Source organism: Chelonia mydas, chromosome 5 (assembly GCF_015237465.2).
Source record: "Chelonia mydas isolate rCheMyd1 chromosome 5, rCheMyd1.pri.v2, whole genome shotgun sequence".
Lineage (NCBI taxonomy): Eukaryota > Metazoa > Chordata > Testudines > Cheloniidae > Chelonia > Chelonia mydas.
Window position 1 is genome coordinate 101,309,867 of NC_051245.2, and position 21,943 is coordinate 101,331,809.

Sequence of the window (21,943 nt, forward strand, 5' to 3'; positions counted from 1 at the left end):
CCAGTTGATGCAGCACACTTATTTTTGACTACATTCTACATCTTAAGCAGTCACAGTTGGCCAGTAGCTCTATTAGGGTACAGTTGGCGGCAATCCCTTCTTTTCACTCCTTCGTTGATAGTCACTCCATCTTCGCATACCCGCTCATGAAGCACTACTTGAAGGGTACTGAAAATCTCTTATTCTCATATGAGACCCTACCCCGGCCTGGAACCTAGCCTAGTCCTGCGTTCTTTGTCGAGACCAGTGTGTCTCAAATGCGGCCACGGTGGCTGCATGTGGTCACCAGGGGCTTTTCTTGCAGCCACAAGATTGGGCAGTGGGTTTGGGGGGAGGGTGGGGCAGCAAGAAGTGGTTGGGCCCTACCCCCATTTTGAGCCACAAACGTTGGAGGAGCAGACAGCCATTGTGAATTCCCCACCTTCCGGGGGGTGGTTAGGCTCAGGCCTCTAGCTTCAGTCCTGGTGTGGCGGGCAGCAGGCGCTGGCCACAAGGCGGCGGGCTCTGACCATAGGCTCTGACAGTGGGACTTCAGGCTTTGGCCGCACAGCGGCGGGCCCCATTCTCTGGCCACTGGGCTTCAGGCTACAGCTGCTGGGCTTTGGGCTCACACCCCCTCCCTGTTATCACCCCTGGCCCCCGCTGCCCTTCACCCATTCACCCCACCACCCCCTGGCCTCCATTGCCTCCCTACCCACCTTCCCATCCAAGGATTAGTTTGTCCCCCAGATTGCCAGGGCTGAGTAAATCTGCTGTGAAAAGTGATATTTGCATGTTGGTTAATATCACTTTTCACTGTCTCCCAGCTAGCTAACAGGTCTCTGCTTTGAAAAGTGATATTAACAAACATACAAATATCACTTTTCACAGAAGCAGACTTACTAGCTAGCAAGTCTTTTTTAAAAAAAAAAAAAAAAAAAAAAAAAAAGCAAAGCCCTGCAACCAGAAAAGCAAAAGAAATAACAAAGATAAGAACATGCAAAGCATGTTATTTATTTGTTTCTATTCTGTTTAGGTCCAGTAAAGAATAGAAACAACTGTATGTCGTTGAGTCTGCAAAAACACCCCTACATAAATAGATTACTATGATTGGACATGCATATGTACATATGTATTTGTTTTTCCTAAAGTTAAGTATTTTAGGAAAAATTTTCAAAGCGGCCACCAGCAAGCGACCACCAGCAAAACATTTTGTTGTGAGAACCCTAGGTCTAGGCCCCCCATTTGAACCAGTGGCAACCTGTTCTTACATATACCTACCAATGAAAATGGCCTTTCTTGTTGCCATCACCTCTGCTAGATGGGGAGGGGCGAAATCACGGCCCTCATGCCATCCACCATAAGTGTTTTATAAAGACTATAAAGAAGTGGCAAAGAGTCCTGTGGCACCTTATAGACCATGAAAGCTTGCTCCAATACATCTGTTAGTCTATAAGGTGCTACAGGACTCTTAGTCTGGATCTGTAAAAGCGGCAAACATGGCTACCTTTCTGATACGTAAGACAGTTATGCTACGCCCACACTCAAGATTCTTACCTAAGGTCCCAATGTCTTTTCATCTCAAACAACCGATACATCTCCCCCTTTTTTTTTTCCCCCGGAAGCCTCACAGTAATCACAGAAGTAATCAACAGGAGGCAATGCTACACACCCAAGATGTGTGGCACACAGCCTTCTACTTGGACAGGACTAAACCCTTACGGAGATCACCATGATTATTTCTCTCCACCACCGAAAGATCCAGAGGCACTGCTTTATCTAAACAATCCCTCGCTAAATGGATCTCATTGTGTGTTGATCTTATGAGTTCTACGAGAGACAGCCTACCACAATCAGAACACATTCCACACAATTGCTATCTGCCTTGATTGCCTTCCTTAATAATGTCCCCATGGATGACATTTGTAAGGCTGCCACATGGGCATTGACAGATACTTTCTCCCAGCATTCTATTGTTATGCCCGAGGTCGCAATGAACACACTCTTCGGACATGCTGTCCTATCTACAGTTGGGCACCTTAGTTACCACACAGCGCACTACTACTCCCCTTTCCTTCGGAGCCGAAAACATAAGCTCTGCGGCAGAGAAGGAACTGGGGAGCGGTCTGACTGCACAGCACTATACGTACATCCCGCACACAGTGCAAGAGAGGGGAGGTGCTCATGTGGTCTGATAGGCACTGCTAGTGAAGATCTGAGATCCCAGTTGCAGGGGATGCTGCCGCACCTACAGCCGAGCATCCATAGGGGGACACATCTCTAGTAACCTCAGTTACTGCACAGGGTGAGTAACCCTCTCTCACAGGTTGAGAGGCTACCATTTTGTCATGGGTTAGAAACTGGCAGAGAAAACAAAACAGAAATAAATGATCAGTCTTAATAGTGAGGTGTCCAAAAGATTCTTTCTAGGACTGGTATGCTTTATTACATCTCTTAATGATGGCACATTAATTGTTAATGAGGCAACGATTTGCAGGTGGGATGTGTTTGGTCATGACTAGAGAATGAGAAACTCCAGAAGGACCTAACAACAAAGCTGAGTGGCTGGGCAGCATGTTGGCAAATGAAATTCACTGTAGACTGGTGAAGTTTTCCACACTGGAAGGAGAAAATTGAACTGCTAATAAGGATTGATGGGTTCTGAGTTTACTGTAGCCATTCATGGAAAAGACGTGTGTGTCACTGTGTACTGCTGCTGAATGAAAACAGTAACTCCTTGAGCAACAGTAATCAAAAATGCAAACAAGATGTTGCAGTTTGCTATAAAATGGATAAAAAAATCACTGAAAATATGCCATTATTACCGTAGCACCTCTGGGCCCTAGTCATGGACCCAGGACACCACTATGCTAGGCACTGGGTATGCGCTCAACTAGAATTTTGTATTCCATTCTGTTCTTCCATCTCAAAAGAAACCTAGCAGCAGTGGTAAAAGTCTAGAGAAGATGAGCAAAAAATATTAGCAGGATGGAAATCTTCCCTATGAAGAGAGGTGAAAAGGATTAGGGTTGTTTAGTTGAGTGAGCACCAAGTGCTCCTATTCTTTCTTATAATACAAGAGTGAGACACCCAACAAAATTTAAAAGGCAGCACTGAAAATGAGTAGGGGAAATATTTTACTGTCCATCACACTGACTGGTGATCTCACTGTATGAAACTGTTAGCTAGACAGAGAGCTTAGTAAGTATGAAAGAGTTCACTGAGTGCTAGAGCACTTCCTTGTGGCCAAGTATGGTGTAGCAACTCTCTCCTCATCTTGCATCCCTCAGCTGATTGTTGGTCTGGTGATCTCTTTCCATTGCTTGGCCCTTGAGCCAGGTAATTATGTAGTCCACACAAATAAACAGTCCAGACACCGTCACCAAAAAGTCTTCAGCTGCACCCTTTTCTCAGGGCTCTCTGTTGGTCCCTTTTTCAGAGGCTTCATGCCATTTTCTCTGGTGGCTGGTAGGGGAACCCAGGCCTTCCCTCCATACTGGGTTCCTATAACCAGCATCCACAGTCTGCTCAGTTCAATTCTTTGCTGCTGTTTACCTGGACTTCTTCCTATCCAGGTTTTCTCAGGCCTTCTCTCCCAAAACCTCTCTAGATGCACACTTGCTTCAGGGCTAGGACTGAGGGCCCTCCCCTGGAATCGCCTAATAAAATCCGAGCATTGAAGTATGAACAAAATCCCACTTCTGCTTACCTATGGGGTGGTCTTACGTTTGTCTCAAATAAATGACTCATAAGGCTCCCTCCCTGGGAGTTGCTGTTCTTTTATCAGGGCTTCCCATGAGAGCCGGCTTCACTCTGGTGACTGCCAGCTTCCCCTGCTCATATGAGGATCCCAGAGCTTGGTCTCCCTACTCTCAAATTCTGCAAGTAACTACAGACTTCATTCTGCTCTAATCTTGTCAGTATAATCACCACCCAACCCCTTTCCAGCTGGGCATCCATCTCCAATTAAGTCTGGCTGTCCCTCCAAGTGCAGCTAGGTAATATAGTTGGTCTTTCAGGCCCACATTAACTCTTTCATCACCTGTGTGGAATATGCACCCTATCACAGTAAAATTCAAAAATATTTATACATGCTTTTAGAATAATAAGAGGGTAAAATTTTGTAAGTGCTATAAACATTTAACGCTGAGACCTTAACTTGGAAGAACAAGTTTGAAGGAAACTTCTCCATAATAATTGCATAATTGTCCATTATAGTGGATTTGTATCTTATGAAACATCTGGTACTGACCAGTGTCTGATTAGTCATGCAATTCTATATCCCTTCTCCAACCTACTATATTGGATCCCTACCTCAAGATTTATAACAGTCATGCTTCCATCAGTTTGCATTTTTGCTGGTGAGTAGCTCTCAACAATGCTCCAGCAGATTGGGTTGTTATCAATTTCTCAGTTTTGGCGAGTCCTTTTTACATGTTGTTGCAATCCTCTTCCTGTAGTATCAGGTCCCTTTTAACAGGGTGATAAGAGGTTCTCAATTTTGCCACTTTGGCTTTGTACCCACTATTCATTTCGTTGTGAGAGCACATGTGGCATGGAACTTCAAAGGTGGTCCTCCCTGACCTGTGTGGCGAGGTCTCTTTAACTCTAAGACAGGGGTGGGCAAACTTTTTGGCCCAAGAGCCAGATCTGGGTATGGAAATTGTATGGCGGGCCATGAATGCTCACTAAACTGGGTGTTGGGGTGTGGGAGGGGATGAGGGCTCTGGCTGGGGAAGCAGGCTCTGGGGTGGGGCCAGAAATGATGAGTTCAGGGTGTGGGAGGAGGCTCCGGGCTGTGGCAGGGGGTGGGGGTGGGGGTGCAGGAGGGTGCTCTGGGCTGGGACTGAGAGGTTCAGAGGGTGGAAGAGGCATCAGGGCTGAGGCAGGGGGTTGGGGTCTGGGAGGGGGTCAGGGGTGCAGGCTCCAGGCAGCGCTTACCTCAAGCAGCTCCCCGAAGAAGCGGCATGTTTCCCCTCCAGCTCCTACGCGGAGGCGCAGCCAGGCATTCTGCGCGCTGCCCTGTCCGCAGGTGCCACCCCTGCAGCTCCCATTGGCCATGGTTCCGAGCCCATGGGAGCTGCGGGGACGGTGCTTGGGGAGGGGGCAGCGGGTGGAGCCCCCTGGCTGTCCCTATGTGCAGGAGCCAGAGCGGGGACCTGCTACTGCTTCCTGAAGCCCGTGGAGCCACAGCACGCACATGGTGGAGCAAGCCCCAGACCCTGCTTCCCACCGAGAGTGCTGGAGCGGGATGAGCCCTGGATTAAAATGTCTGAAGGGCCTGATGTGGTCCCCAGGCCGTAGTTTGCCCACCCCCGCTCTAAGAGGTACTTTGGGCATGCCATCTGCATTCCTCATGGATGCTAGTACCGTTGGGTGACCTATTCTTTTTGGAGTTCAAAGACTCTTTAGATCCAGGAAAAAGAGTTCTAGAGTGTCTTTCTTTTGGCATTTCCTGATAATTTTGGAAAACATTTCTACTGGTCTTGAATCTTTATTGCTGTCAAATTATCTTGTCTCAATTTTTAAAATCAAATTCTACTTAATTATTTTAGAACATTCAGTAAACTTTTGTATTTTTATGTTTACAATATTGGCAATAATAAAAGCTCCTTTATTCTTGGTACAACTGTATGCCCACAGCTTGAATTGCCATGATTTCTATTCTGAAATACGGGATTCTCTAATCAGTATTTACCTGAATATTCCAGCGCTGTGTTACACACTTCGTTGCTTTTTTCATATATAGGCTTGGAAGGATTAGGTATCGGTAAATGTCAATTTTACTATATGCATACGAAAACCCCTGCCATTAATATTAATATACAGATACGCAAAGTAAGAAAGATGCTGCTTGAGAGCTTATTATCGTGATTTAATGCTATTTACTTTGCATATTTTGACATGTGATGTTGATAATTATTTAACAGGAGAAATTGAGAAAAAAATTAAAGCTTTATAATACAAATTATCAGATTTTCCCCCTCCCCATAATTTCTCACAACTGTGAAAATGTAAATTGATACAAATAGAAGAATAATGCTTAAAAATAAACATTGATATTATCCATCACAATTATTATAAAAATTGAATTCTGGCAAGACTATAGATGTAGTATTTATTGCAAGCTTGGCTCTGCTATTGAAATCTCCTTCAGTTTGTGGTTTATTTCTTCAGATTAAAACCAATGATTTTGTTAGTTCCTGATTACTGTAGACTAAATTCGCTAACGTTGTCCGCATGGGGTATGCCAGTGTAAATGGTCCACTGTGATTAAGGATCATGGTTGGTTTTTTTGTTTTTTATTTTATTTTTTTAAAGGCCACATTTGCATTAGCAAGTGGCAAAGGAGGAGAGTAGACACAAGAGGTCAGCATAGCAACTAAAGTGAGCAGAACAGGCCCAAAAAAATGGGAGGTAGCCAGAACAGCTGTTGTGTGGTGATTCTATAGGTTTAAGATGCATGCTCTGGCTAGAACCTCATAGAGTTCTGTTGTAAATTGAAGTCGCCCTTCCACCAGCCTCCCCTAGTGTAATTCTGGACAAGGGCAGTATCCTGTCTGGGGCGTGAAGTACTTTGTTAGTACAGGCTAGATCAAATCATGCAACTTTCTATTCCTTGCACCATCTTTGCAAAATTTGACCCTGTACGCTGCTTATTGTGCTTTTTTAGGTCTCTTAAACAAGTATTTTACTTGTGCATATTTCTTAAATTGCTTTATTGCCATGGCTCTTCACATATTAACAATTAGAGTGACGCAGGAATTTGCTTCTCTTCCCTGCAGCTGTTAAATCCTTCTAATATCAGGTTCAGATGTGGTAAGAAATACAGTGGAATTTGTTCTGTTCCCTCTTGCTGATTATATATGTTACCTGATAAATGCATGTACCTTTCTTTGACTTTTGAAGTCATAGCAGAACATTTTCTTCCATGATTTTTTGCTCTGTATTCATAGCTACTCAGTGAGCTTGCAGTGGTGGTTACATTTGTCTGAAAAAACTAGAGGCCTTTTCATGTCTCATTTAATATTCAGTTACCATGGAAACTTGCTGATACTGAACTGCATACCACTGCAGCTGGAGTGTAGAGGCATTGCTAATGGTTCGTTTCTTACAGGCTTATTATCAGTCTTCAGAGTGCAACGGAAATAATAAAATTGCTCACCTGAGTGTTGCAGAGCAGAGGTAACACAATGGAGTGAAGTAGGTCATAGCATTGCAGATTAGTGAAAGGGGCAAACGTAGGCCCATTTACATAACTAATGAAGTCAGTTTTACCACTGTCCTTAAGAGGTGTGGGGATCTTACTCATACCTTTTCCAGTTCTCACCCTTTTTTCTTATCCAAATTTTTAAAATTGGGGTAATTTTATTTTTATTAGTTTTATATGATATATTTTCTTTTTCTAGTGGTCTTAATTTCTAACAGCTGCTCCTCTTCTTTGTGTACCTGTAACTTCGTAACATTTAGGAAATCTTAAATATTTATGAATTTTAATACCCTTAAGAAGAGACACATAATGGACTCGAAATTACTTGAATTTCACTGATATTTTTAATTGTCTCAGGTGGATGTCATCCCTCAAACAAAGGTAATCTGTACATGAAAAATTGATCAAATACCTTTAACTGGTAAATTATGTATGTGATGTTGCACTCCATATGTTTATGGAAATATGCTTCGGAGTTCAGAGTAGCAGCCATGTTAGTCTGTATCCGCATAAAGAAAAGGAGTACTTGTGGCACCTTAAAGACTAACAAATTTATTTGAGCATAAGCTTTCGTGAGCTACAGCTCGCTTCATCAGTGAGCTGTAGCTCACGAAAGCTTATGCTCAAATAAATTTGTTAGTCTCTAAGGTGCCACAAGTACTCCTTTTCTTTATGCTTAGTGTAAATATAATGTAGCTGGAATATGCTTTATGAAAAGGTCTCTTGTAAGGTATCATAACTCTGAGGTCCTATTGTAATTATGCAAAGTGTGGGCCATTAATGGTGGGTTAAAATCTTGATGGCATCCACTGACTAGGACAATTGGCTGTAGGTGGTTTATTTACCTGCAAGTCGTCTTGTGGACATTGGGGAGCCAGCCTGTGGGTAATAAAGAATGAGGTCTCACAGGACATGTGACCATGTCACCTGATACTGGAATCTATTTTAAACCTGGTACTTTTTCCATTTAGAAGGAGGGGTGGGAACCTAGAGAGACAAAGGATTCCCGCCTTATGCAAAAGATATATAAGTGGGTGGAACAGACCAAGGGGGGCCAGTTATGAGAAATCCCCTAGTTACCACCTGAGCTGGAACAAGGACAGTACCAGGGGAAAGGATTGGGCCCAGACTAGGAAGGAGTTTGGTCTGTGAAAGAAGCTTATTGGAATATCTCTAAGGGTGAGATTTACCTGTATTCAGTTTCTTAAATGTATTAGGCTTAGACTTGTGTGTTTTTGTTTTTTAACTTGGTAACTTACTTTGTTCTGTCTGTTATTACTTGAAGCCACTTAAATCCTACTTTTTATTCTTAATAAAATCACTGTTCATTATTGAACCCAGAGTAAGTGATTTGATACCTGGGGGAGCAAACAGCTGTGCATATCTCTCCATCGGTGTAGCAGAGGGCGGACAGTTCATGAATTTACCCTGTATAAGCTTTATGGATTTATTTGGGGTTTGGATCCCACTGGGAACTGAGTGTCTGGGTGCTGGAGACAGGACTACCTACTGAGTAGTTTTCAGTTAAAGCCTGCAGCTTTGGAGATGTGGTTCAAACCCTGGGTCTGTGTTGCAGCAGGCTTGCGTGTCTGGCTCAACAAGACAGGGTTCTGAAGCCGCAAGCTGACAGGGAAAACGGGCTCAGAGGTAGTTTCAGCATGTCAGGTGACAGTCCCAAGGGGATCTCTGTGGGCGAACCTATCACAATGTAGATCCCTGAATTTAGATTCTACACAAAATATATATTCAGCACAGATCAGAAAAGGAAGATTTTGTGCTATTACACAAATTGACTCTCTTCTTCCTCACCACAGAAATTGAAATAGCGTCCAAATCTTACCACTTTTTGCTTGTGCAACTTGCATTTCTATGATCCAACTTTTTCTTTCTGGCTACATATCTAAAGCCTTTCTTTGGGTCTTCATCACACCTCTTGATTACTGTAACCAGCACCACCACCTCCTCACAGGCCATCCTAATAGCTATGTAATTTCCTTCAATCCATACAAAATGCAGCTGCTAAGATCATCTTCCTTGCATGTGAATCTGACCATCTCACTCCTTCTTTGGATCCCCGCACTGGCTTACCCATCTTCATTGCATCAAGTGCATGCTTTTTGTGATTGCTTTTTTCAGTACATTTTGTGCATGGAATGCCCTTCTGTAGCTGTCCCACAAAGCCATTATACTTTTTAAAAATCTTTTGTAAGTAGTTACCTTTTCTGCAGTTTCCACAAGAGGTGAGCTAAGGCTGGGATTCTCCCTTCCACACAGAAGGTGGGCTGAGTCACCCTTGCCTTCCATCTCCCTCTCCTCCAAACCCAGTGGAGGTTGTGCAGGTGTAGGGCACGGAGTTCCCTCTAAGCTGTGCGGGCACACAGCAGGCTATCAAGGACTGCACAGGCTGGGAGAGGCACTGCTTCCCCGGCCCTGGAGCTTCCCTGGCCCCAGAGGGGAGAGACGCTGCTGCCCTGGGCTGCTGTGGCAGGGAGAGACTGGGAGGGCTGGGCAGCCTGCACCCTAGAGCCTGCACTCCCAGCCAGAACCCCTACCCTAAACCTCTGCCCTGGCCCTGAGCCCCCTCCTACTCCCCCAAATCCCTCATCCCTAGCCCCACCCCAGAGCCCACACCCCAACTCTCTGCCTTAGCCCTGAGTCCCCTCCCAAACCCCTTGGCCCCACCCCCGCCACACATCACCTCCATATTGGTGCACATAACAAAATTCATTCCACACATGGACGTAAAAAATTAAAGGGAACATTGGTGGGGGCTACTTTGAGACAGAGGAATGTGTTTGGGACTCTCACTGTCTTCCTTATCTTTTTGCTGATTTTTTTTTTTTTTTTTTTTTTTTAAACTTGGAAAATTTCTACAATCTGGAACTATATTACAACTTCCATGGAATCCTCTCATAGAGAATTCCAGGAGTAGCTGCAGTTGGGTAATCTATGGTACTGTCATTCCCTCACAGCTTTGTTGTCAGGAAGATGAAAGTGGGGAAGTGCACTATAATGCAGACTCAGAGTGATGTAGAAAGGTTGCCTCCATAGCTACCTCTCCATGTGTTTTTAAAATCAGGACCTAAGCCATCTACTGATCTTTTATTTATCTCATGTAAGAACTATTGAATGTTGGGAGGAGAGTGGAACCTGGGAATTTACATTATAGAAAGATGAGGGTTAAATCGTAGAAGATGGTTGGGAGTGAGAAGAGAAGGGGGACTAGTGATCTATTAACTTATTTATTTGAACTCCAAAACCATGTAACTACTATGATACCTGTTTTCACCATGGTCTTTTGTATTTTGTGTCTTTATCCTCCATTCTTCATCTGTTATGCTCTTTACAGTAGGATCTATACCTTCGTTTGTGCTTGCAAAGTACTTAAATTCTCTCACATCTGAAATAATAGTAGTAATTACTACCACTACTAAAATTTTTTTGCACCTTTCTTATATAAACAGGTTGTTTGCATGGGTTCAGAAAGATTACTCCTTGAGGCAGTATTGTTGAGTGGGTAGTTAAGGGCTGTTTCTGTCATTGCTTGTTAGCTTCAGTGTCCCTACTTGTAAAATGGGGATAATATTCACTTCGAGATTTTTTTTTTAATTTTTTTTTTTTTTTGGAAAGGGGAGGGAAATCTTTTATATAGGGAATGTATTATTACAGAAGAAGAAAGGGGTGTAAGTGTAGTTTCTTTTAAAAAAGTTTTTTGGCAAGATAACTAAAACTAAATAAAGCCCTGGAAAACATCTGTTAAAGTATTAATAGTTGATGTGGGCTCAGCAGGAACAAAAAGCCACATCTTAGAAATTTGTTTTAAATAACTTGAACCTGGTCTGAGCAGTAGTAGAATGTACTTTTAATTTGGTAGTATATATTTCTCCTTTATTTGTCATTTCTTCTTTTGGTACAGCTCCATTCTATCAGACTGCAACAATATTTCTATGCTCAGAGTATAGAGTGGATGGAGGTGTTACAGTATTAAGAGTGATAGATTTTTGTAGATACGGTTTTGAATCCAGGTTCATGTTTCAAATATCTGTACTTATTTGTTCAGAAATCAAGTTTAAAAAAAAAACAACCTAACCCTAAGTAACTGATGTCTTCTACGTAAGTGGTCTTGTAACTTTAATCATAGAGAAAACATTGCACTGTCAAAGTAACATTTTTAGTCAACAGAAGAACTTAGGCAAACTATACTTTAAGTGAAATGTATTATGGAATAGCCTAGTTGCCTGGTGGTGGTGCAATTTCTGAGCTGTTGTACTTCATTTCCAGGTTCAAGTTGACAGAAGCTAGGAATGTTGTTGTGACCAGAGTTGTGTTTCTGAGGGCAAGTCTACCCTACAGTGCTACATTGGCACAGCTGCATTGATACAGTTGTGCTGCTGTAAACACACTATGCCGACAGAGTGCTCTCCGGTTGGCATAATAGCTTCTGCCTCTGGTGGAGGTGAAATAATGTCGGCGGGAGAGTGTTTCCTGCTGACATAGTACTGGTGTGGACAGCGCTTAGGTTGATGTAACTTAAAGGGGGAGGGGGGGGTGTCGTCTTTTTTTCACACCCCAAGTGACATACGTTGCATGGACTTAAGCGGTAGTGTAGACCAGCCGTTAGAGGTGTAAGATGCATGGAAATTTCAGTCTTGGTTAGCTGTGGTAATAGCTTTGGTAGGTTTGGAGAGCCTTTTCTTCTGCTCTTGGCTGGAGGAATCGGGGGCAGTGCAGGATTAAAGGAAACATCTGGGGAAAAATAACTATTCCAATATTGAGGAACCGTTGAAGTCAAAAAACTCTGTAGGTTGTGAGCTAATATTCTGAGTTCCTGCCCTTGGGAAGGCAGCTCCTAAAGGCATAAATCTTGATTGGGAACAATATTGTGGAGGAGGAGAACGATAGATTACTATTCTAATTTATCTTATAGAAACCTAACAGTAGTTTTTGTTTACTTATAAATGATATTCATGATAAGTATTATTACAGCTGAGTCAAATATTAAAATAAAAAAAAATATATCCTAAAAGCACAAAATACCCTACATTTATATTTTGTGCTTTTAGGATATATATTTTTAAATTTAGTGGATGCATGAATATTGTTTTGTTACACAAACTGAGAGCACAGGTTAGCTCAGAATGACCAAGTTATTTAGCCAGTTGTTCTCTTCCCCATTTAACCTGATTTATAGGAAATAAACATTAACTCCTTGTTAAACTTTTATTTTTAGATAAATGAATTGGTGGATGCCCGTGATGTCAGCATTGGAGCCTGGTTTGAAGCTCACATAGAAAATGTAACCCGAGCAACAAAAGGACATAAGAATGGTAAAGCTCAAGCAAAAAGTGGCAATACTTACAGAAGGACTAATGGAAACTTAAGCCAAGATCGTTCTAGAGAGAATACAAATAATTTGGACAGTGCACCTTCAACATCTTATTCAGACTGTATGGACACTGAAGATGCTATTTATCATATCAAGTATGATGAGTAAGTGCTCCTGATATTGTTATGAGGACACAATGTGAATTTATTGGTTTGTGTAAACCAAGAATATTGTTGAAGAAACTTGGATCCTAGAGAGAGCAAGTTCAAAATTACAACCAAAAAGCGGTATTAAGAAGCCATAATACTTTTCTTTTGGATGTAATGACTAATCGGGGTGTGACAAGAATTTTTTTCTTACTCCTGAATTCCTATGAAATATTTAACTTTTATGGCTCACCTTTATGAAACTTAAAACCCTCCCCTTAACAAGGAAGTGACATTAAAAATCAGATTTGCTGTATCTGTTTTGCTGCATAAGATATAAGTATAAGTAAAGCATAACTTTTTAAAATTTATATTACTCCCATTGAAGTCCAAATGGAGAGACAAAACTCTCATGGGAGCAAAATCTGGTGCTTGAATTGGATGAATCTGACTCAAGGGTAATATTGATACACAGAGTTACCAGTCTGCCTTTCATGTAAATCTTTATAGCCAATGCCCCAATTGAGGGATTGAAAGCAATTCCATCATTTCAGTATGGAATGAGAATATTGGGTGAAGAAATAAAGATTCAAACCTGCACTGAAAGTGCCAGTGCAGACTCCTGTGTCAGAGTCCCATAGAGTTTAATGGGATTTCACAACACAGAAGTCCTCACTGGTGCATCAGCTTACAGAATTGGGACCAAGAAAATAAAAGCATCCTTCCGTTTAAACAGACTTTTAGCAACTAAAGGAATAATGTTGAATATTCCGTTACATTGCTGAGACTAAAATACATGGTGCTTTTGTGTTTTGAGTCTTCATAGTAGAAGATGATGCATGTACCCTTGTACAGGAGTATAAATGAGGTATATCTTGCTGAGGGTAAATTAATTATAATATGTTCTTTATCAGAGTTTCAAAAGAAACTTTAAATCAGCACTGTCTGTTAAATTTTAAGTTTATTTTTCCAATATAATACAATAAAACAATTATTAATAGGAGAAGTAAAAATTGATTTGCTATTTGTTGGGGACCTGAACATAACTTTTTAACTACTCCTGATAGCTGGTTTTTTAATGTGCTCATGCTTGAGGATCATACAAGTTTGGTCTTTGTGCACCATCTGTTAGTTAGTTTTTTACATATGCATCTATATAAGCAAGTCATGTATCCTTATATGTAAAATACAATTCCCCCCCCCCCAATATAATAAAATATCAGTAAAATTAAAAAGTTACAAGAAAATCCTGCAAAGTACCTTAAAAGCCCTCGATATAATTAAAATATCACTATAGTGTGACAGTGAATCATTCTGTGATTTTAAAGATCCAGTTTTAAGACTGACCTTTTTAAGGTAGAACAGAGTTGTTTAAAGGAGAGATGGTGGCACAAGAAAAAGTATAAAAAAATTTGTGGAAATGGCTTTTGTGACCAATGGAAGGAAATTGTTTAATCCACTCAGCTATTGTCAATTCGTATAAGTCAGAGAATTACTGTAGAGGTGAAGCAACCCTGGAGTTAGAAGATATAGGATGCATGATGTCACTTGCGCAGACATACAACAAACAGTTTCAATTCTGTTCCTCTATTGTCTGTACCTTAAGGCTTAGCTGGGCATTTCTAGCAGGCGGAGACAATCAACTTTTTTGGCTTCCTTTAATATGATCTGCAGCAGGTTTGTATTCTTAGCTAGTGACCATCATAACTGCATTGTTTTCTTTTTTTTAACTGTCTGAAATTGCCTGGAAGTCATGATTACCTACTTTCACTGGAATGAACTTGCTAAATATTTAAAGTGTGAGCTTCTGAGAAAACAGTTATTCTGAGGCTGTCTGGAGAGCAAGATCTCTGCATTTTTCAGTTAGTAGTGAGAGCTTCAGATATAAAGTTATCCCCTGGCAGACAAAACAGCTAGCTAGCAATCAGGACGAGTGGTGCAAATCCACCAAGGTCCAACTTTAATCAAATGATGTGGTCTTATTCTTCTGTGTGGAAAAACACAGAGCATTTTAAGTAATTAGAGAGTTTAGTAAGATTTCTGTTCCTCTTTAAATGACAGCTTCTTCTGAATCTAGACAAACCACAGATTGTGTCCACATGTATCTTTATTATTTATTTGCATTGTGGTAGCACCTATTAACCCAGGTATGGACTAGGTTCCTGTTGTGCTAGGTGGACTGTACAAACACATAACAAAAATGTCCCTCTCTCTCAAAGACCTTTATTAAAGACAAATTTGAAATATTGTGCAAATGCCACCACTATCCAAGAGTAAATCCCTATAGAAGAAATAAAAAGCAGCACTCAGTATTTTTCCAAGAATTGTTATATCAGCCTCCATCCTTTTTTAGTAGAACAGTCAAACAAATGAAATTTGTAGGAAAAAATTACACAGTCTGACAGTGTTGTATCAGAGGGTATATCTTCACACTAATTGAACTTGCCTTAAAATATAAATGGAGTTAGCACAGTCATATCCATCTCCCAGTGGATAGTCTTTTGAGGCACGTGAAAGTCTCACCATTAGACACCATTGAAAATTAGTTTTATCTTGCCAATAACTTTCTCCAAGTGGGCATCAGCTGTTCTGTTAGGCCAGTACTCCTGGTCTCTCAGCCTTCTTTTCATACTTTTGAGGTAGACTCAAGATCCCTCTTATCTTCCCCCATCCCAATTGATTGTCAGCTCCCACATTTCTCTCAGCGGGGACCATTATATATATAATTATATATATAATTTTATAAAAAGATTAACAATTGAAGTGCTTCACTAAAAACACTTTCTCTTACTCACTCTCTAGATGTCCTCCTATCAAACCAGAAATGTTTATTCCTGTGCTCTTTCAAGTCATTGAGGCTTAGAACAACAAATATATAAGCACAGGGTGGGTTCTAATGGAACAGTGGGAACACTACAGGTAAGGAAACTAATTTTACCTTTCTCCTATGTGGGTACCCACTGTTCCATTAGTCTAGTACTGATGGGAAATAGCAAGCAGTAATAAAAATCCTGCAAGAAAAATTGGGGAGGGGGAGGAGAATAGACATGAGAACCAAAACAAAATTTTATCTACCAGCCCACTTTTTTTCTTTTTTAAAGGATTTATTGCAGAACACAGAATTGAAACTAGAAAGCCCTTTATTCAAAAAGTGTGCCAGATGAGGCCAAAAATACTATCTTGTGTGAACCAAGTAAAGGAAGTTGGCTTAAGACCATGTTAGCTGCAAGGCAGTTTTTATTTTATGGTCCTGCTGTACCCCTGAAGTAGCCATTGCACCTGGCCAAATGAGCCCGATCTGCCCCTGGGGGTCTTCAGTAGACAAAATATTTCCTGGGTGGAAAATATTAGCTGTGTACTCTGTCCCAATATAAAATGAGCATTATCATTATTTGTGTGTTTGTAGTGTCTAGCAGCTCTAGTCAGGGACCAGGACCCTTTTGTGCTAGGCACTGTTAATTTGTTTTGAGTTAATCACGATTAATCACGCGGTTAAACAATAATAGAATACCAATTCAAATGTATTTATAATATAAATAAATATTTTTGGATTTTTTTACATTTTCAAATATTGATTTGTTACAACACAATACAAAGTGTACAATCCTTCATATTTTTATTGTGAATATTTACACTCTAAAAAAGATAAGCAAAAGGAATAGTATTTTTCAAATCACCTCATACAAGTGCTATTGTGTAATCTTTCTTCTTACGTTGCAATTTACAATTGCAGATTTTTTTTTTAAACTGCACTCAAAAATAAAACAATAAAAACTTTAGAGCCTACAAGTCCACTCAGTTCTCCTTCTTGGTCAGCCAAATGCTAAGACAGATAAGTTTGTTTACATTTATGGGAGATGCTGCTGCTTGCTTCTTATTTACAGTGTCACTTGAAAGTGAGAACAGACATTCACATGGTACTGTTATAGCCAGTGTTGCACGGTATTTATGTGCCGGATATGCTAAACATTTGTGGGCTTCGATCACCATTCCAGAGGGTGTGCTTCCATGACTGATTCTGCTCTATAATGATCCACAGCAGTGGGGACTGATGCATGTTCATTTTCATCATCTGAGTCAGATGCCACCAACAGAAATTTTCATTTTTCTTTTTTGGTGGTTCAGGTTCAGTAGTTTCTGCATCGCAGTGTTGCTCTTAAGACTTCTGACAACATGTTCCACACCTCGTCCCTCTTCAGATTTTGGAAGGTACCTTCAGATTCTTAAACCTTGGGTCAAGTGCTGTAGCTATCATTAGAAATCTCACATTAGTACCTTTTTTGCGTTTTGTCAAGTCTGCAGTGAAAGCGTTCTTAAATCGAGAAACATATGCTGGGTCATCATCCGAGACTGCTATAACATGAAATTTATGGCAGATTTTTATGGCAGAAATTTATGCGGGTAAAACCACAGAGCAGGAGACATACAATTCCCCCGCCAAAGGGTTCAGTCACAGATTTAATTAACACTTTTTTTAATGCGTGTCATCCACATGGAAACATGTCCTGTGGAATGGTGGCTGAAGCATGAACAGACTTATGAGAGTTTAGCATATCTGATACATAAATATCTTGCAACTTTGGCTACAACAGTGCCGTGTGAATGCCTGTTTTCACTCTCAGGTGACACCGTAAATAAGAAGCAGGCAGCATTATCTCACATAAATGTAAACAAACATGTTTGTCTTAGCATTTGGCTGACCAAGAAGTAGGACTGAGTGGACTTGTTGGCTCTAAAGTTTTTATTTTTGAGTGCAGTTTAAAAAAAAAAAATCTACATTTGTAAATTGCAGTTTCACAAGAAAGATGCACTCTAGCACTTGGACAAGTTGACTTGAAAAATACTGTTTGTTTTATCTTTTTTACAGTGCAAATATTTGTAATAAAAACAATATAAAGTGAGCAGTGTACACTGTTGTAATTGAAATCAATATATTTGAAAATTCAGGAAAAACATCCAAAATATTTTAAAGAAATGGTATTCTATTGTTTAACAGTGTGATTAAAACGGCAGTTAATTGTGATTATTTTTTAATCTCATGATTAATCAAATTAATTTTAATTGACAGCCCTAAATTATACTACCTTGATCAGATATCAATCGTGCAACTGTTTCTTTAGGTTGTGGGACAGAGTATAAGGAAAAGGATTGATCCAAGTGAAAAGCCATATTCCCCTTAGGAACAAACGCAGGAAGTGGCATAAAGACTATCCTGTCAAGGAAAATGGTAGATAAGGGCTTTTTGATTAGTGTCCCAAGTTTGCCCACTCTTCTAGCTGAAGAGACTGCTAAGAGGAAAACCATCTTGACATGGATGCTTCTCCCATTGGCTGAGAGAGAGGGTTAGCGGGGATTGGCAATACAAAGTTGAGGTTCCTGAATAGTGGATGGGGTAGATGTCTTTGAGAAACTTACTTATGAAATCTGGAAATGTACAGCTGAAGCAGTATGTTGGAATTTGATTAGTGAGACCTCAAAGTTTCCAGAGCTGAGACTTGCACTTTCTGATAAATTGGACTTGGAACCAAACCAAAGTAATCTTGAAATTTCTCCTAGATCTCTTTAGTGAAGAGATGTAGGAAATGTACCTTCTTTCCCACATAACAGTGGGACTGTTCCCCAAATCCTCTGTAAACTTACTTAATTGATGTGTTTCTGGTTTTAATAAGAAATCTAGATTCTGGGAATAATCCTTATAAAGGAGGTGAGACCACTCAGGTTCCAGGCAGTATGTCTCAAATTGTGCAAAGATCTGTTAGTAAGATTGCTTTGGTGAGTGAAATCTCCAGAAGGATCCATGGTTGATGAGACTTCTTCAGATGTCTATTTAGGAACCACAGACCTCTAGGTCAGTATGAATGATGATTGTCTTTACTTGGCACTAGTCATCTTGGCAGTCAGAAAAGGGCGGGGGAGGCATGAGCCAGACATCATGTCCAGGAGAATGACAATATGCCTTCTCTGCAGACCTTGGGGTATGGGGGGAGATGGCCTGGGACCCCGTTGGTGCTGGGTAAGGGGAGGGTTGGCAGGACTGGCAGGGGCTCCCTACCTGGCACCGCATGTCCCTGCAGCTCCGAGGCGGCAGAGGCTGGGCCGAGGGGCTTCTTGTGCTGCTCCCGCCACAACCACCAGCTGCACAGCTCTGATTGGCTGGGACCTGAAGCCAATGGGAGCTGCCAGCACGGGCAGCTCCAAGTCCTTTGGCCCCTCTGCCTAGGAGCTGCAGGGCCTTGCCAGTGGGAGCCGGGAGCCCCCCACCCCAAGGTAAGTGCCCCTCTGCCCACTCCAACCTCCTGCCCCTAGTCCTGAACCCCTTCCTACACACCCAAACTGCCGCTGCTGCAGAAGTAACGGGAAGTCACGGAATCTGTGATTTCTGTGATCTCCATGACAGACTCGCAGCCTTACTTATGAACTCCAGTACCTGTATACAATAGTACAGCTTGAACTCTCCTGTTAATAGCATTTTTCTGGGTTCAATCAGTAAGGGCTTTGTCTATATGAACATTTAGATCATGGCAAGTTGTGGTGTAAATCTACCCTGCACTAGCCTCCTGTGCACTGTGTGTGTGTGTTGGGGGGACACCCTGCTGCCACCACTCAGTAAATGTTCCATAGTGCACTTTGATTTGCTCCCTTTCAAAGTGGGATAGACGAGCCCTAGGAGCCCACATTCTGCATTATTTAGAGAAAAATGAATTAGATTTTTTACCAAATCCCCCTGTTTGAATGAATGAATTTTTTTTCTTTTGCTCCTCTTTCTTGCCCAATTTATTGAGGGGTGAGCGAAGCATGACTTTGCAGAAGCCTCTAAAGAGAAGGAAGAGTCAGCTATGTCTTTTAGATCAGTGATTCTAAACGTTTTTGGGCTCAGGATCCATTTGTAAATGTTTATGGCCTGTCGTGACCAGTAAACAGTTTGGGAGTGCAGCCCCTAGGGTGGGTCCTACCTACGGGGAGGGGAGGGGAGTTGGTTGCTGCCTGGCATTCACCCCACAGTTGCAGCTCCTGTGCTGTGGGACTGGCTGGACTTGGCTCTCTGCTTTGGGCATTGCAACCTCGGGGGTTGCAGTGCCAGTCAGGTTTGGCCCTGCCCCCCCGACTGGATCAAATTTATCTGAGTGGAGTTTTGACCTGGCTCAGGGAGTACAGTGCCACTCACTCAAATTTGGCTTACCTGGACTCCTGTCCTCATGAAGCTGGGCCAAACCTAAGTGGCTCTGGGACACCGGAGGTTGCAGTGCCTGGAGCAGGGAAGCGAGCCCAGCCAGCCCTGTGGGACAGGACCCACAGGAGCTGCCACGTAACCCTCTGAAACATTGTGTTGACCCAGTTTTGGGTCCCAACCCAGAGGCTGGGAAACCCTGTTTTAGATTACCATAATGGTGAATGGCTGAACTGGTAAAGAGGAACAGATCCAAAGGGTTGGGTTTGTGGGGGGTGATGTCTCTGCCTGTGGTTGGTGAAAAAGATACTTGTAAGTCCAAATTCACATAATGGCAGACAGACCAAGAACCAAAATTCCTTTCCATTTTGATAGTGTTAATGTGAAGTAATAGCACATTTAACATTTATTTTTAAAGAGGAAATGATTAAGAAAAACGTTAGTTAGGTCTGTGGTAAGATACTGTAGAATACACCCTTAATTTAGAAGTTGCAAAGATCTTTAATTTTTGAAGATTTGCTGTAATGTTGTTGTTCAGTTAGGTGTGTTACACATTTCTGATTGTGTATTTAAAAACTCTTTTTTTTAAAAAAAAAAAAATTGTAATGAGCTTGGGTTTTGTTTAAATTACAAATATGGGGAAAATTAAATAGGAGTTGTAACAACTTGAGTCTTAGGACTGACATTATATATCGTTGTAGCAAAAAAAAGTCCTGACGTCCTATTTTGGTTCCAGTATGTGAATTTAGAGTCTTCTCTTCTGTTACATCAGCTTCTGATGGTGGATGGGAAAAGGATTAAAGGATGCTCTGGAATTCCCTGGTACCAGGAAAAGATTTTTGTATAGTGACATAGGGTTAATACATTTCTCTGTATCACATGTTAGGAATGCTCAAATACCGCCTGTGGCCAAGGAAGACTGGAAACTTTCTTTATAGGCAACCAGGGCTTTGGAGCTGTGCTCCAGCTCCAGGCAAAACCTGCAGCTCCAGAGCTGCTCCATGCTCCAGCTCTGGGCTCCACCCCAAAGCCCCATGGGCAACTGATTGCTAAGAAAGGTTTCCATAGAGATGTGAGACCACATGAGAACTTTGCTATGTTAGTATTAAGATTTAAAATTAGAAGTAGGTTCAGTAAGGATACAGCTAAAAAAGAAAAGGTTTCTTTTTGCAATATCTGTTAATCATTATTCCTTTTTTGTCTTTCTCCTTTTTAAATATTATATGCTTAAGTTTATAACTTAAAAAAACCCATACTGGAGCCCTTTGTGAATATAATTTCTAAAGAACTTTTGTAGCTTGTGGTTACTATATCAGATTTTCTAGAGCTGTGGTAAACCAAACTTAGTGGTACAACTAAGGGTATGTCTACCTGAAATTAAACATCCATGACCAGCCCATATCAGCTGATTTGTGTGTGTGGGGGGGGGCCTCAGTCTACAAGGCTGTTTAATTATAGTTCAGACTTGGGCTGGTGCTGGGCTCTGGGACTCTTCCCTGCTCGTGTAGTCCCATGGTTCAGGCTGGAGCTCAAGACCAAACATCTACACTGCAATTAAACAGCCTGGTATCTCGAGCCTTATAAGCCTGAGTCAGCTGACGCAGCCAGCCACAGGTGTTTAATTGCAGAGTGAATGTACTCTTAAGAGCAGAATTTAGCCCATTGTCAATTTATTTACTTATGGGGGAATTTTGTGCCACTGTGCATGCACAGAATTTGTCCCCCGCAGATTTCTTTGCTTCCCTGCAGAAAAATGACTTTCTGATTGGGAAGTAAAGGGAAGCCACAAGACCGGTCATGCAGCGCTCCCCAGCAGTATGTTTTTGGTGCCCAAGGCAGCTGGCAGAGGTGTAAATCGCTGTGGAGTGGGTGGTGGGAGTGGGGAAGATCTAGCTGGTGACTACCACCGTTCGCTGGGCTCAGCTTAGTCCTGGCTGGGCTGGGGAGGACGGGACTTCCTCTTTCCGTGCATAGTATCCGGGCTTATGTCAGACCCACCCCCAGATTTCTCCCCCAGCTATAGGAAGCTCTGCAAACTCTTCCCCCGGTGCTTCCTGCACCGACCGAGCCTCACCCCCCCACACACACACACACACACCCAGAACCCCCCTGGT

The 21,943-nt window shown here is 41.7% G+C and overlaps 1 protein-coding gene across 6 annotated transcripts in view; it reads left to right on the top strand.

The window, feature by feature from the left end:
- Positions 1-21,943, top strand: part of UHRF2 (ubiquitin like with PHD and ring finger domains 2) — a 176,340-nt gene that overhangs the window by 40,464 nt on the left and 113,933 nt on the right. For all 6 annotated transcript variants that reach the window (XM_037901917.2, XM_037901918.2, XM_037901916.2 and 3 more), the window contains exon 3: positions 12,420-12,679. In XM_037901917.2, coding sequence (XP_037757845.1) covers positions 12,420-12,679 — 260 coding nt within the window. The remainder of the gene's footprint in view (positions 1-12,419; positions 12,680-21,943) is intronic.